Raw genomic sequence first — 16,944 nt, 5'->3', positions numbered from 1 at the left:
GGCACAGTAGTGTAGAAGTTAGCATAACTCTATTAAAGTGCCAGTGACCTGAATTCAATTCCCGCCACTAACTGTAAGGAGTATGTATATTTTCCCTGTGACTGCATGAGTTTCTTCTGGGAGCCCATTTCCTTCCACAATCTAAAGACGTATGGGTTAGTAGATTATTCAGTCATGCGTAATTGGATGGCGAAGGTCCATTGGGCCAGAACGGCCTGTTACCGTGCTGTATCTGTAAATAAAATTAAAACATTAATAAACTAACTGCAGTGATGAAAATGTACCTCTTTTCAAACTTTATATTAATATTCAATAAAGCTTTATTTCAAATTAAAGTAATAAATTTAATATAAAGTATTTAATATATGAATTCACAAGATATGTCCAACATAAAGCCTTACATTAACATTCAATAAAGCTTAATCTTAAGATTTATTTCAATAAAGCTTAAGATTCCAGGGAAGGTTTAAATAAAGGCAACAGTGCTCAGTGTTCATTTTGTTATTGTGCAATCATTGCAGACACAATCACCATGGTGATATCTGCTTTACTCAGAATTATTGCATCCGTACAGCTTAAAATTGAAACAAAGGATTCAAATGTAGACGTTGTGTCTGTTTTAAAAATGGAAGTAAATTTAATGCTATTGTCAAAAAGTTCTATGTAAAGACTCTACTTCAACATAAACTTTATATTCTGTGTAAGCTACAAGAAAAACTTGTGGTCAAGGTGCTTCACAGCATGTTCAAACAAAATTTGGCACCAAGTTATGTAGAGTGTTAGTAGGTTGTTTCCATAAAACTTTGCTGAACTGATAAGATTTAAGGCAATTCTTAGACGAGAAAAAAAGAGAATAAATGATGGCTAGAGGGAATATTAAAGTTTAGGACCTAAGCAGTTAAACGAAGAAGCAAAGTAGTAAAATTATTAAACTGGTGGCTAATCTGGGACTAAGAAATATCACACATGATAGATACCATCTAAGCAATGAAGAAAAATCATGTTGACAAGTGTGGTTTCTACACAGTGTATCCCTTTCAGAATCTGAACACAGAACTGCCATTTTCCTTAATTTTGCAGAAAGTTACATAAAGTCATTGTATGAATTATTTCTATGCTGTTTTTTTGTATAATCTTAAACAATCAAATGCAATGTTATTCATGTTTAGAATACGAAGGCTCGGGACTAGAACGACGGCCAAAACACGCAAAGTGTGGAAAATGCAAGTTTGGGGCAGAATGTGATGAAGATGCAGAGGATGTCTGGTAATTTATTTTTCAAAAGTTACAGCAGAAGCAAATATTGAAGTAAAGTTACCTTATGCAAAGCAGATATGGTGCATCTACAACAAAACAATAAATTCTCTTGTATTGACTGAAGAAACTCTGCAAAGGAGAGTTGTAAGCAGATCATTCCATTTCATCAGATACTAGCTTTGGATTCTATTGAATAAAATAGGAAAACAAAGAACTTCAGTCAGCATTGCTAAATGCCAATAAGGTTATTGGCTAACAGTTGTATTCAGTTCCATTGGCTTCAGCACAACTAAATGTGTGGTGATGAGTACAATTGATAGCCATTGTACAGTAGGTATAGTAATGTTAACATCTAAAGATATTTCTGTCCCAAAGCACTAGAATGACATACATGAAGAATAAAAGAAAATACAATAAACAGGATATTGATACATCAACAGAAAATGATAACAAATATAAGAATTGAAAGAAATATAATAAATGAAAGAAATATGAGAAATGAAAACAAATATAACAAATTTAATAAAGAAAAGCAAAGAAAAATACAAAACTGCAAAAGTCTTTGACACATTTATACTGTTAGGGTGCCCAAGACTTTTGCACAGTCCTGTATATTGGTTAAAATAGGAAGGTGGCTGGGAAACAGAAATAGAAGCACTTAGCTTTATATTAGTGCAGTAGTATTGTGTATATTTGGTAAGTGGAAAGACATAATTCACAGTACTGTGCAAAAGTCTTTGGCACCCTAACGATATATATGTGCCTCAGACTTTTGCACATTACTGGATGTTGCATTTGAATGAATCAAAATATCCAGCTCTTATTGGCCTGAGATCTAATATTTTCCATGATACACATCTGTACAGGCTGTGTGCCCAGGTTATGACAGATTTCCACTCCTGAAAACTGGTCATATCCCCTGAACTGAACAAAAGCTGCTGTGACAGAGGAGTGAACGGGTAGAGGAAGAATGACTACCAACTCCCTTCACTGCTTCAGTGAGTGAGTAAGTGAGTTTGGTCAGCACTCCCAGCACTGCTCAGCTCAACCCAATCTGCAATGGTTGTGGCTTGGTGGATGTGGGGAGAGAAGACACACAGAGCTTCCTTGTTCCCACTGGGCTGAAGATGCCCACCATATCGCTGCAGCTGATGAATCAGTCCCTATCCATCCTGCTGGTCTTCTAAATGCTCACTCATATGTTCTGGGAAGTCCATAATTCAGGCTTTTATATCCTGGAGAAAACTTATACTTTTATCTGTTGAACATTATGCTAAAATAATCCATTGAAAACGATCTTTTATGTGTTGTAAAATTATTAGAAATTTGTATATGGTGAACGTAATCCTTCTGAATGTATTCCACAATAGCAGAGTTTATAAATTTAATCTATATAGAATACTTAAGCACCTTATCGCACTAAAACCAGGAATTGCAGATTTTAGCATATGCTGTGCTATGGAGCAAAGCCATTATGAAATAGCACACTGTTATCCTCTGGGAACATGTCTGCTTATAGATAGCATATTTGTTAACTCAAGTTGTCTTTCTTTAACAAGTTTTGAAATAAGTACACAGGGAATATGAACATGAAAATCAATTTTGTGTCACTGTAAGTCACTCCAGTTTCTCTGAAGATATCTTCACATTCATCAATCATATTTTTGAGTTGCTTATCACAAAGGAAAAGTACATTATTAATGTATTTCTAATGTAAAGAAAATATATTGCTGAGTTCATCAATTGTATTATGTTAATCTGTATATAATATATTATTATTCCTCTACCATTTTCCTTAGAGAAAAATTACATTTTGATAGCTCTGAGTTAATTCACCAAACCTCCTCAAGTGAATATACACACTGGGAACAGCCTACTTGCAAAGGATTACGACCGATCAGTATCTCCCATACTATTGATCTTACATTCTGCATTTGATAAAAGAGTGTATAATGCAAACCTTGTCTATGTCTTTTCTGCTTTTAAAAAAAACTGTTGCAGAAGTGTATTGGGGAAAAAAATAGGTTTAAGGGAGTAAAATTGTTTTAAAAAAAGCTTATATTGAACTTTTCCATTAAAACTGTTACAAATGTGAAGTAAAGGCAAGGATGTAACTGAGGGAATGTTTGACCTAATGGTGAAATATTTCATTTTGGTGTCATTTCAAGCAAAGCATGTGCTACTGGGCTGCGAGGAAACTATATGATTTGGCTACATGACACGATATGAGTCAGCTGCACCTTTCCTCATTCCCTGTCACGCACTGTTGAACTTGAACACCTCCCCTCACCTCCCCCCCCCCACCCCCAGTCGGCCGGTCCGCAAGGATATTGTCAATATTAAACCAGTCCGTGATGCAAAAAAGGTTGGGGACCCCTGATCTAGATTACCAACAATTAGGTTGTGATTGACCATTAAATTTGTGGCTGAGCTTTGTACAAATGAGAGTAAACCAAAGATAGAAGCCCGCTTGGGAGCATAGGAAAAGATAAATTTGGAAACAATAGAGTTGATAATGGTTTTAGTAAATAATTATCTGAGGTAGAGATAGAAATAGGCAATAGAATCATAGACAATTTATGTCATATGAGGAAAATATTTGGCCCATCATATCTACCTGATTAAATATGTTTCTTTCATCTTGTATGAGTTGCAAGTACTGTATATTCCCCTAAACATTAGAAAGACCAAAACCATCACCTTCAGCTCCTCCAACAAAGTTTATGCGTGCACCACTGACTTCAGTCTGTTTTCTGATTAATGGCCATGTTGAACCAGGCTCTCTGCAACCTTGATAACCTACTCTGTCCTTAAGTAAGGTTAAGAACACATTGGTTCGCCATCATACAGATCATCAGTTTCAGAGCTCTGTAAGTTCAGCTGTCTATGTCCCAGTTCACCAGCCCACAAAAACAACCTCCAATTAAGATTGTCACCTTGCTGCTGCCTGGGTACCGTTTTATACCGTACTAATATTACCTCCCTGCTCTTGCATTTTATGCACTACATTGACCAATAAAAGCAAGTATACAATTTTCTTTCTTAACCACTTTATGTACCCACCCTGCTTCCTTCAGTTCTATAGACCTACACTCCACTTGTTCTTCCACCGTTCTGATATCCAGCCATTTACTTCATTTTCCATTGCCTTGTGAAGTCTCTCCAAATATGTCTCCTAACTCCTCTGGAAAGAAATCGATTTGCCCCTTTTTGTGCCTACTCAACATCTCCACTGATAACTTCCTATTGTCTAGATGTTTCTTTCCATTGTCTGCTGTATACTGCCCATGTTGATATCAAAATGGGCATGATATCACAATTGATAAACGTGCACCTCTCCTGAACACCTAGGTTTATTGAGCTGGCATTTCAGTACTCGTATAAGAAACTCTTAGTATCAAAACATGAAGCCAAGCAATTTATAAGCCAGAATCTTAAAATCCTAAAGAAGTTCTCTAGATTTGTGATGGAATTAAATTTCCTGTCTCAGTTCGGGAGGCCAAGCTGATGTGTAGCAAAAGTTAAATAATGGTACTGATAAATAGAGGGATATCTCAAGTGAAGTGGCCAGTGAAGGAGTGGAGCTTTGAGGCTTTGACTCGAAAGATTCTGGCAGTTTTGGCAGTTGGTCTGTGCAATCGAGATTTGAATAGATCAGCAGTAAGCCGTTGATTAGAGAATCAAGATTTGAATAGCTCGGACTCAGCAGAAAGCAGCTGATTGGGCAATCGAGGTCAGGTGACCAAGCATTTTGAAAAGCTCAAACAGATAAATAGAAGGATAGCTCAAGCGCAGCGGCCAGTGAGTGAGTAGACAGTGAAGGAGTGGAGATTTGAGGCTTTGACGAGAAGAGGCGGAGGACAAGCTAGCTCGCAATTAGTTTTTACAATGTCTCCTGAGACGGTGATGTGCTTCTCATGTGAGATGTGGCAGTCTTGGGGGAACGCCCCTCTCCCGCAGAGCCACATCTGCCAGAAGTGCATACGGCTGGGCGATCTGGAAGACCGTGTAAGGAATCTGGAGCAGCAGCTGGATGACCTTCGACTCGTCAGGGAGAATGAGGCAGTCATAGATGAGAGCTATAGGGAGGTAGTCACACCTAGGCTGTCAAAAGCAGGTAGTTGGGTGACAGTCAGAGGGGGGAAAGCGAAGGTGAGCAGACAGGTAGTGCAGAGCACCCCTGTAGCCATTCCCCTGAATAATAAGTTTACCGTCCTGGATACCGTTGGCGGGGATGACCGACCAGGTGTGAGCAATGGTGGCAGGGCCTCAGGCACTGAGTCTGACCTGGTGGTGCAGAAGGGTGGGATGGAGAAGAGGAGAGCTGTCGTCATTGGAGACTCTATACTCAGGGGAGCAGACAGGAGATTTTGTGGATGTGAGAAGGATACCCTCATGGTTTGTTGCCTCCCGGGTGTCAGGGTCCGGATGTCACTGACTGGGTGCACGACATCCTGGTACGAGAGGAAAACCAACCAGAATTCGTGATACATGTAGGGACCAACGACATAGGCAGGAAGAGGGATGAAGTCCTGAAGTGTGAGTTTCGGGAACTAGGCAGAAGGCTGAAGAACAGGACCTCAAGGGTGGCGTTCTCAGGATTGCTGCCAGTGCTACGTGACAGCGATGGTAAGAATTGGAGGAGATGGTAGTTGAATGCGTGGCTGAGGAGTTGGTGCAGGGAGCATGGTTTTACATTTTTGGATCATTGGAATCTCTTCTGGGGAAGATGGGACCTGTACAGATTGGATGGGTTGCATCTGAACTCGAGGGGGAGAAATATCCTTGCAGGTAGGTTTGCTAGCATGGTTAGGGAGGGTTTAAACTAATGTGCAAGGGGGATGGGACCCAGAGCGATAGAGCAGTGAAAGAAATGCATGGAGTAAAGCCAGATCTAATATAGAGAGAGGCTTTGAGGAAAAAGAAGCAGAATACATGCTGTAAAAACAGTAAGGTAGAAGGGCTGAAATGTGTGTACCTCAATGCAAGAAGCATCAGGAACAAAGGTGGTGAACTGAGAGCTTGGATACATACATGGAATTATGATGTTGTGGCCATTACAGAGACTTGGCTGGCACCAGGGCAGGAATGGATTCTCAATATTCCTGGATTTCAGTGGTTAAAAGGGATAGAGAGGGTGGAAAAAGGGGAGGAGGGGTGGCATTACTGGTCAAGGATACTATTACAGCTACAGAAAGGGTGGGTAATGTAGCAGGATCCTCTTTTGAGTCAGTATGGGTGGAAGTCAGGAACAGGAAGGGAGCAGTTACTCTACGGGGGGTATTCTATAGGCCCCCTGGTAGCAGCAGAGATACAGAGGAGCAGATTGGGAGGCAGATTTTGGAAAGGTGGAAAAATAACAGGGTTGTTATCATGTGTGACTTTAACTTCCCTAATATTGATTGGCACCTGATTAGTTCCAGGGGTTTAGTTGGGGCAGAATTTGTTAAGTGTGTCCAGGACGGATTCCTGTCACAGTATGTGGACAGGCCGACTAGGGGGAATGCATTACTAGATCTAGTACTAGATAATGAACCAGGTCAGGTCACAGATCTCTCAGTGGGTGAGCATCTGGAGGACAGTGACCGCTGCTTCCTGGCCTTCAGCATTATCATGGAAAAGGATGGAATCAGAGAGGACAGGAAAATCTTTAATTGGGGAAGGGCAAATTATGAGGCTATAAGGCTAGCACTTACAGGTGTGAATTGGGATGGTGTTTTTGCAGGGAAATGTTACTATGGACATGTGGTCGATGTTTAGAGATCTCTTGCAGGATGTTAGGGATAAATTTGTCCCGGTGAGGAAGATAAGGAATGGTAGGGTGAAGAAACCATGGGTGACAAGTGAGGTGGAAAATCTAGTCAGGTGGAAGAAGGCAGCATACATGAGGTTTAGGAAGCAAGGATCAGATGGGTCTATGAGGAATATAAGGAAGCAAGAAAGGAGCTTAAGAAGGGGCTGAGAAGAGCAAGAAGGGGGCATGAGAAAGCCTTGGCGAGTAGGGTAAAGGAAAACCCCAAGGCATTCTTCAATTATGTGAAGAAAAAAAGGATGACAGGAGTGAAGGTAGGACCGATTAGAGATAAAGGTGGGAAGATGTGCCTGGAGGCTGTCGAAGTGCGCGAGGTCCTCAATGAATACTCCTCTTCGGTATTCACCAACGAGAGGGAACTTGATGATGGTGAGGACAACATGAGTGAGGTTGATGTTCTGGAGCATGTTGATATTAAGAGAGAGGAGGTGTTGGAGTTGTTAAAATACATTAGGATGGATAAGTCCCCAGGGCCTCACAACATATTCCCCAGGCTGCTCCACGAGGCGAGGGAAGAGATTGCTGAGCCTCTGGCTAGGATCTTTATGTCCTCATTGTCCATGGGAATGGTACCGGAGGATTGGAGGGAGGGGAATGTTGTCCCCTTGTTCAAAAAAGGTAGTAGGGATAGTCCGAGTAATTATAGACCAGTGAGCCTTACGTCTGTGGTGGGAAAGCTGTTGGAAAAGATTCTTAGAGATAGGATCTCTGGGCATTTAGAGAATCATGGTCTGATCAGGGACAGTCAGCATGGCTTTGTGAAGGGCAGATCGTGTCTAACAAGCCCGATAGTGTTCATTGAGGAGGTGACCAGGCATATAGATGAGGGTAGTGCAGTGGATGTGATCTGTATGGATTTTAGTAAGGCATTTGACAAGGTTTCACATGGTAGGCTTATTCAGAAAGTCAGAAGGCATGGGATCCAGGGAAGTTTGTCCAGGTGGATTCAGAATTGGCTTGGCTGCAGAAGGCAGAGGGTCGTGGTGGAGGGAGTACATCCAGATTGGAGGATTGTGACTAGTGATGTCCCACAAGATCTGTTCTGGGACCTCTACTTTTTGTGATTTTTATTAACGACCTGGTTGTGGGGGTAGAAGGGTGGGTTGGCAAGTTTGCAGACGACACAATGGTTGGTGGTGTTGTAGATAGTGTAGAGGATTGTCAAAGATTGCAGGGAGACATTGATAGGATGCAGAAGTGGGCTGAGAAGTGGCAGATGGAGTTGAACCTGGAGAAGTGTGAGGTGGTACACTTTGGAAGGACAAACTCCAAGGCAGAGTACAAAGTAAATGGCAGGATACTTGGTAGTGTGGAGGAGCAGAGGGATCTGGGGGTACATGTCCACAGATCCCTGAAAGTTGCCTCACAGGTGGATAGGGTAGTTAAGAAAGCTTATGGGGTGTTAGCTTTCATAGTCGAGGGATAGAGTTTAGGAGTCGCGATGTAATGATGCAGCTCTATAAAACTCTGGTTAGGCCACACTTGGAGTACTGTGTCCAGTTCTGGTCACCTCACTATAGGAAGGATGTGGAAGCATTGGAAAGGGTACAGAGGAGATTTCCCAGGATGCTGCCTGGTTTAGAAAGTATGCATTATGATCAGAGATTAAGGGAGCTAGGGCTTTACTCTTTGGAGAGAAGGAGGATGAGAGGAGACATGATAGAGGTGTACAAGATAATAAGAGGAATAGATAGAGTGGATAGCCAGCGCCTCTAGCCAGCGCCTCTTCCCCAGGGCACCACTGCTCAATACAAGAGGACATGGCTTTAAGGTAAGGGGTGGGAAGTTCAAGGGGGATATTAGAGGAAGGTTTTTTACTCAGAGTGGTTGGTGCGTGGAATGCACTGCCTGAGTCAGTGGTGGAGGCAGATACACTCATGATGTTTAGGAGACTACTAGACAGGTATTTGGAGGAATTTAAGGTGGCGGCTTATATGGGAGGCAGGGTTTGAGGGTCAGCACAACATTGTGGACCAAAGGGCCTGTACTGTGCAGTACTATTCTATGAACAATACCTTTATTTAACTTTTGCTACATATCTGCTTAACCAGGAAAGAGGAGGACTGGTGTGTCAACACTGCAAGAAATATAAACTTCTGGCATAAGTGGAAAGAGAGGATAGGGTGTGAATGAGGGGCTATTGACTATGTAGGCCATCACTGCAGTAATAAGTGAGTGGGTAAACATTGCTGAGGATTACACTGCAAGCATCCAAAAAGCTAGTGGAAAACAATCCCCAGAACTTGATGAGATGTATCTCAGACTGCTGTGAGAAACAAGCGAAAAGATTGTTGGAGCCATGAAGGAGATATTTAAAACTTCACTGGCTGCAGGTTTGATGCTAGGTGAATGAAAGACAGCAAACATGGCAGCTTTATTCAAGAAGGTAAATCAAGATACGACATGTAATTATAGGCCGGCTAGCGTAATGTCATTGGTAGGGAAATTACTGGAAAAAGTTATGAAGGGACAGACTTAATCTACACTTGGAAGAGCAGGAATTGATAAGGAATAGTCAGCATGTCTGACTGACTGACTTGAGTGTTTTGAAGTGATAACAGAATATAGTGATGAGAGCAGTGCATTTGATGTGGTTACTTGACTTCAGTAATTCCTTTGATAAGGTACCATATGGGCAATTGATCCAAAATGTTTGAACCCATGGGATCCAAGGAAAGTTGGCAAATTGAATCAAAACTAGTTTGAAATTGGTTTGTAGATGTTAGAAGGTAATAGCAGATAATTGCCGATGTGATTGAAAGCCTATAACCAAAGCTTATGTTGTACTACAGGAATTGGTGTTAGGACCTTTTTTTAACAGACTTTAATGACTTTGTTGTGAACATGAAAGATATGATTAGTAAATTTGCAAATTACACAAAGACTGATGACATTGTTGACAGTAAGAAGAGTAGTATTAGATTACAGAATGGTATCGACCAGCTGATATGTTAGGCGAGTCAATGGCAGATGGATCATAATCCTTGTATGTTTGATGTGATGCATTCTGAGGGATCTAATAAGAGTAGGATATATATCATGAATAGTAGGACCCAAGGCAATATCAAGGAACAAAAGGACCTAGGTGTAAAAGTCCAAAGATCAAAGTTAGCAGAACAAGTAGAGAAGATGATAAAAATGGCACATGGAATCATATGATGTCATTAGCTGGGCCATAGAATATAAGGACTGGTTGTCTTGGTGCAACTTTAAAACGTGCTGGTTTTCACCACAGATGGAATATTGTTTGCTAACCTGGTTGCCTTACCACAGGAAGGATGTGATTACACTGGAAAGGATTCAGATGAAATTCAGCCATCATTGTATGGGATGGAACATTTCAGTTATGAGGAAAGGATAGACAGCTGTAATTGCTTTTCTTGGAGCAGAGGGTGTTGAGGTGGAAATCGATAGAGGTTTACAAAATTATAGGAGTCATAGATAGGAGAGATAGGAGGAAATAGTTCACTGTGGCAAAAGTGTCTCAGACAAGAAGGCTTAGATTTAAGTTAAGGAGTAAGAGGCTTTGAGGGGATCTGAAGATGAGTGTTATTTTCACCAAGAGTGTGATTGCAATCTGAAATTGAGAAGGTAATGGAGGCAGGTACTCTCACTACATTCAAGAATCATCGGGACAAACATTTGAAATGACAAGATAGAGGAGACTAAATACTGAGAAATGGAATTAGTGGAATTAGGGTTGACAGATATTTGATGGTCAGCAAAGATATGGTGAGCCAAAGGGCCTCTTTCTGTGTTGTATGATCACCTTAATCCATTAACTAGCATCTCAAGTCAACAGGAAGGCAGGAGATATTTGGCAACAATGTATAGAAATATGTGTGCACTGGCTATTGCATTATGCCATATATAGAATAACACCATAATTGACTCAGGTAATATTAATCAAATGAAAGACATTTGTCATTTTTAACACTTGAACTACATTTCAAGCCAGTTAAATTTTGACTTAAATCTATGCAAGTTCTCTGACAAATAAGGGACGATTGAGTAAAAAGGGTGAAACGATGAAACTGAAGTGAGATAAACAATAAGACATGGAAAGCAAGAAGATAAAATTTACTTCACAAAGGTAAACAAGACTCAGCTGTTTTAACTTCTACCACCAAGTAATGAAGTGGGATCAGTGGTACATGACAGAATGCCATTCTTCCCTGACAGCCTCAAAAGACCTTAATGGACCTGATTTTCTCACAATCCCACATTTCTGCAGTTGGAGTTGGCCCATCAATGTCTGTGTTGAGACCCACTATTCAAAAGGTGTTTGACACAGTACCATTAATGCTAGTGTCTCACTTACACAAAGCAATGATTCATTAATATGAATATTCCTACCTATGCTCTGGAGACATTCAAAATGAAACTTGGAAAATTATAATGGACAATTAAAAGAAAGGTCTGAGGGGACTTCTCAATTGTCCATAATTCTGTACTCATATGGATCAGATGCTGACTTGAGAATTCCCCTTTCAGAAAATTGGAATTTCAAGGCCTTCATGAAACAAGTATGACATCTGATAAGTGTAAATATTTAACAAATGATCCAATTAGTTATGAGGACAACTATTAATGTTCAAGCTGAGCTATTTCAATTTAAAATAAACATTTTTATCCCTAGATATTTATATGCTTTAACTAGTACACTCAATGGTCACTTTATAAAGCTCACCTGTACACCTGCTCTTTAGTGCAAATATCTAAACAGCCAATCTTGTGGCAGCAACTCAATACATAAAACCATGCAGATATAGTCAAGACAGTCAGTTGTTGCTCAGACCAAACATCAGAATTAGGAAGAAATGTGACCTTAGTGACTTTGACTGTGGAATGATTGTTGGGATGTCAGACAGGGCAGTTTGACACACAATTTTCTAGAGTTTGCAGAGATGGTGCAATAAACAAAAAAAAACACCGAGTAAGTTTAAACGCAAACAACAGGAATTCTGCAGATGCTGGAAATTCAAGCAACACACATAAAAGTTGCTGGTGAATGCAGCAGACCAGGCAGCATCTCTAGGAAGAGGTGCAGTCGACGTTTCAGGCCGAGACCCTTCGTCAGGACTACTTTGTCCTGACGAAGGGTCTCGGCCTGAAACGTCGACTGCACCTCTTCCTAGAGATGCTGTCTGGCCTGCTGCGTTCACCAGCAACTTTTATGTGTGTTACACCGAGTAAGTGGCAGTTTTGTGGGCAAAAATGCCTTGTTAATTGAGAGAGGTCAGAAGAGAATGTCCACACTGGATCAAGCTGCCAGGAAGGCAACAGTAACTCAATTAACCACATGTTACAACAGTAGTGTGCAGAAGAGCATCCCTGAATGCACAGCACATCAAACCTTGAAGTGGATGGGCAACAGCAGCAGAAGACCATGAACATACACTCAGTGGCCACTCTATTAGGTACAGGAGATACCTAATAAAGTGGCCACAAAGTGTATATTGATCCTTGTGAAAAATTTGTTTGCCAGAGTAGTATTTTAGACTTGGTCTTTTACTAATGGAAATTGGAGATGCCAGCTTATTGTAATGGTAATGCTCACCCCTCCTCAAAAAAAAAGACTGCTTAATTGTACTTCTTGTGTGTACTGCAAAGAATAAAGGACATATTAAACTCAGAAAGAAAAATTTTCACATCATTAATGTATTCCTGAAACTACTGTTTGCTAAAATGATCTTCAATAGCAGAAAGTTCAATGAAAGCAAACTGTAGACACTTGTATATTATGCAAAAAACTTCTGCACAGCTGGAGGATAACTGAATCAGTTACATTAAATTGGATCATTATTGGCTAATATGTAGTGGTGTGCTAGGCAGTAAAATCGACAAAGCTGAACAAACATCAGTATTTATGTAGTGCAACTGGGACTTAAAAAATAAAAAGGGAGCCTGGCTGCCAAGTCATATAAACTTGTTCCCAAAACCACTTTTGAAGGAGGCAAGTTAGTGAAAGAAAATGTGTCACTTGTCAATACATATTGTCTCTGTTGTGGCTATGCTGCTCATAGAAGAATCTCAATTGTGATGTTAAATCAATCATTAAAGACTGTGTGATGCTCCTATTGATCAGTCTTTCACACATTAAACATTTATTCTATCAGCAATGAAGTGATCAATTATGCTTAAAAATAAATGTTTTTGCAGTATGTATATTTAATCTTAGATGTCTACAACACTCTTTACTTTCAGAGGGCAAAAATGGAAATATTATGCTTATAGGTTTCCTGATTGTGTAATTTGTATAAGTGACTGGTTTAGTTGCCATCTTGGTACAATGTGGATATTTTGATTTTATCAGGTGTGTGTGTAATATAGACTGCAGCAGATACAACTACAATCCAGTGTGTGCATCTAATGGGAAGTCATATGATAGCCCTTGCCTTGTCAAAGAAGCATCCTGCCAGAGACAGGAGTGGATTGAAGTAAAACGTATTGGTAAATGCCAAGGTAAATGAACATCTTTTCAGAAATGATGCGTTGATTCCAAATTCACCGAGCTCTTGCACACTCAAATTGTACAAAAATATTTCAACTTAACCATGTGTAGAGTTTTAGAATTGATAAAGTAAAAGGCAGAATTGATGCATCATTTAGCTTATCCATTTTGTAATTATTGGCATTTCACCCAGTCTTTTCATTTCCATTCACCTCATGTAACATCCTATTGAGTGTTTTTGAATTTGATTTTGCATTTCTCTCAATTCAAAGCTATTGTACACTTACAAATTGCAGTGTTTTCCATGAATAATTATGCAGTACTAAATGAAAATTGCCTCCCCTCCAATAGAACCTGTCAGCTTGTTTGTTCTCAGCAACTATTGAATGAATCATCTGTTAATGCATTATGCTTAACTCCAAACAATAGAAAATTACAGTGAAGGAAACTTAAGAGATCAACAGTGGGATGGTGTGGAATAGGATTGTAGCAATAGAGTTAAAGGGCAAGGTCTTGTTTGATATATAAGGCCAGTTAAGGGATGTCAATATTCTAACGTTCTCAAAATATTGAAAGCTATATGAAAATTGTCAATATTCAAGAAAAGGAAATCACTCAAAAGATATGTAATTAGGCTGCCATTTTGTCATTAATATCAGAGCAGTAACAATTTATTATTTTGTTGCAAGTGCCATATACTCCTTTTGTCAACCTTAGTTCAAAGTGGGACTATTGAGTTACATTCAAAGCAGAATTACAGAACTATTGCAGTGTTGTCTCCTAGTGACCCCAATGGTACACAAGAGAAGTGAATACTCTTCAGAATAGATATGACCAGCCAACAAAATAGATGAAGAGAAACATGAATTGTCTTACTCACAAAGCAAATGTTTGGTCCTAGCTGTCTGCAGATATGCTGGCCGTCCTCTTCATGATCATTTACCCTACGACAGCTTGAATCATTGGGTCATTGGGCCCTCACTTTGCCCCCAACCTACTTCCTTTGCTAATTTATTGTATCAATTCTCTTACAATGGAATTGATTGCAGCCCACAACTGATTGAAAACTCTGATGACCCATACCCCTAACTTCTTTTCCAAACCCTGATCTGCCAAGCCTTTTCTCCCCCCTGTGTCCTTTCTGCAATTTTAGGTTTATATTCATACACAAACTCAGGCTTGCACACAATCTAAATACCCCAACCCCTGCAGTCACAATCCAATTTCAATCATTCTCCACCCTCCTCCAAACCTTCTAACTTGAGACTAGTTGTGTTTGTAGCAGTGACATCATCTATGCAATATTACCTCTGATACATCCACCTGCCAAATGCATCTCACCCCACAGAGCTCACACCCACCCTCCCCCACACCCCAAGCAGATTGTTTGGTATTTCTCTTCTGATTAAAGATGTTCAGAATTTGAAGCTGTTATTTTTGGACCTCATCAGTTGTTGTGTTCCCTAGCCAAGTAATCCAAAATAATCCTTGGAAAGTAAGTCAGACTGTTATCAACCCTGGTGCCATGTTTTATACTGAGTTAAATTTCAGATATATTTGGCTGTATCTTTCTCGACCCAGCTTGCTGTTTGTAGTCTCTGCAGTCAACTTGAACAGCTGTGGACACTTTATATCACTGCCTTCGGTTGTGATTTTTGTGCTCAGACTGCAACAGGGACTTGGGAAGTGTATGCACAGATACCAGCCTCAAATACCTCTAAGGAGGTACAGTGAAAACTTTATTTTAGATCATAAGAGCATGTGACATAGGAGCGAATTAGGCCATTCAGCCCATTGAGTCTGCTCTGCCACTCCATCATCGCTGATCCTGAATCCCACTCAATCCCACATGAATGCCGCCTTCTCGCCATATCCTTTAATGCCCTGACCGATCAGGAAACGATCAACTTCCGCCTTAAATATACGCACAGACTTGGCCTCCACTGCAGTCTGTGGCAGGGCATTCCACAGATTCACTACTCTCTGGTGAAAAAAAAATTCCCCTTATCCTTGTTCTAGAGGGTGGCCCCTCAGTCTTGAGGCTGTGCCCTCTGGTAATGGATATCCCCACATTAGGAAACATCCTCTCCACATCTACTCTATCTCGTCCTTTCAACATTCAGTAGGTTTCAATGAGATCCCCTTGCATTCTTCTAAATTCCAGACAGCACAGGCCCGAAACTGCCAAACGCTACTCATATGTTAACCCCTTCATTCCTGGAATCATCCTCGTGAACCTCCTCTGGACTCTCTCCAATGACAACACATCCTTTCTGAGATATGGGGCCCAAAACTGTTGACAATTCTCCAAGTGCAGTCTGATCAGTGTCTTCTAAAAGCTCAGCATTATCTCCTTGCTTTTATATTCTGTTCCCCTTAAAATAAATTGCATTTGCCTTCTTTACCACAGACTCAACCTGCAAATTAACCTTCTAGGAGTCTTGCAAGGATATTTGAACCTTCTCCCCATTTTGTTAATAGTCCGCACGATTGTTCCTTTTGCTGTATTTCCCAACCCTGTATTCCATCTGCCACTTTTTTTGCCTAATCTTCCAATTTTTCTAAGTGCTGCTGCAATCACATTGCTTCCTCAGCACCACCTCCCCGTCCACCTATCTTCGTATCATCCGCCAACTTTGCCACAAAGCCATCAATTCCATTATCTAAATCACTGACAAACAGTGTGAAAAGCAGCATTCCCAATACTGACACTTGAGGATCACCACTAGTCACCGGCAGCCTACCAGAAAAGGCCCCTTTTATTCCCCTCACTGCCTCCTACCTGTCAGCCATTCCACTATATTTTCCAGTATCTTTCCTGTAACGCTGTAGTATTTTATCTTATTAAGCAGCCTCATATGTGGCACCTTATCAAACGTCTTCTGAAAATCCAAGTAAATGACATCCACTGCCTCTCCCTCATCCACTCTGCTTGTTACTTCCTCGAAGAACTCCAACAGATTTGTCAGGCAAGATTTCCCTTTACAAAAGCCATGCTGACTTTGTCTTATTTTATAGTTAGTCTCCAACTACCTCAAAACCTAATCTTTAATAATAACAGACTCCAACACTTTCCCAACAACTGAGGTTAGGCTAAATGGCCTATAATTTCCTCTCTTTTGTCTTCCTTCCTTCTTAAGGAGTAGAGTGACATTTCTTCTGTATAGCTGAAGAGTCCAAAACTGGAGGTCACTGCCTGGGAATATGGAGTATGCCATTTAGAATCTAAGCCAGAAGAAGTTTCTTTATCAGAGGGTGCCTGTGGAATTCTCTACCACAGAGATCACTAGAGGCCAGGTCATTGATATTCAAGAATGACATGAATGAATGACATTCAGGATGGTAGAGGCTATGATAAGACCATGCTCCAGGCATTTTGTGAAGAAGAAAGCCTTTTGGAATGACCTACTTCCTCCTTTGC

General features: G+C 40.5%; 1 protein-coding gene across 2 annotated transcripts in view; it reads left to right on the top strand.

Annotated features, from left to right (window-relative positions):
- The window catches only part of LOC134344387 (tomoregulin-1-like), a 304,218-nt gene that overhangs the window by 253,565 nt on the left and 33,709 nt on the right, over positions 1–16,944 (top strand). For both annotated transcript variants that reach the window (XM_063044092.1, XM_063044091.1), the window contains 2 exons: positions 1,170–1,266; positions 13,386–13,534. In XM_063044092.1, the coding sequence (XP_062900162.1) occupies positions 1,170–1,266; positions 13,386–13,534 (246 nt within the window). The remainder of the gene's footprint in view (positions 1–1,169; positions 1,267–13,385; positions 13,535–16,944) is intronic.

Source organism: Mobula hypostoma, chromosome 3, assembly GCF_963921235.1.
Source record: "Mobula hypostoma chromosome 3, sMobHyp1.1, whole genome shotgun sequence".
In the NCBI taxonomy this organism is placed as follows: domain Eukaryota; kingdom Metazoa; phylum Chordata; class Chondrichthyes; order Myliobatiformes; family Myliobatidae; genus Mobula; species Mobula hypostoma.
Note: the sequence above shows the minus strand (reverse complement) of the source record. Positions and strands in the feature narration are given on the sequence as shown.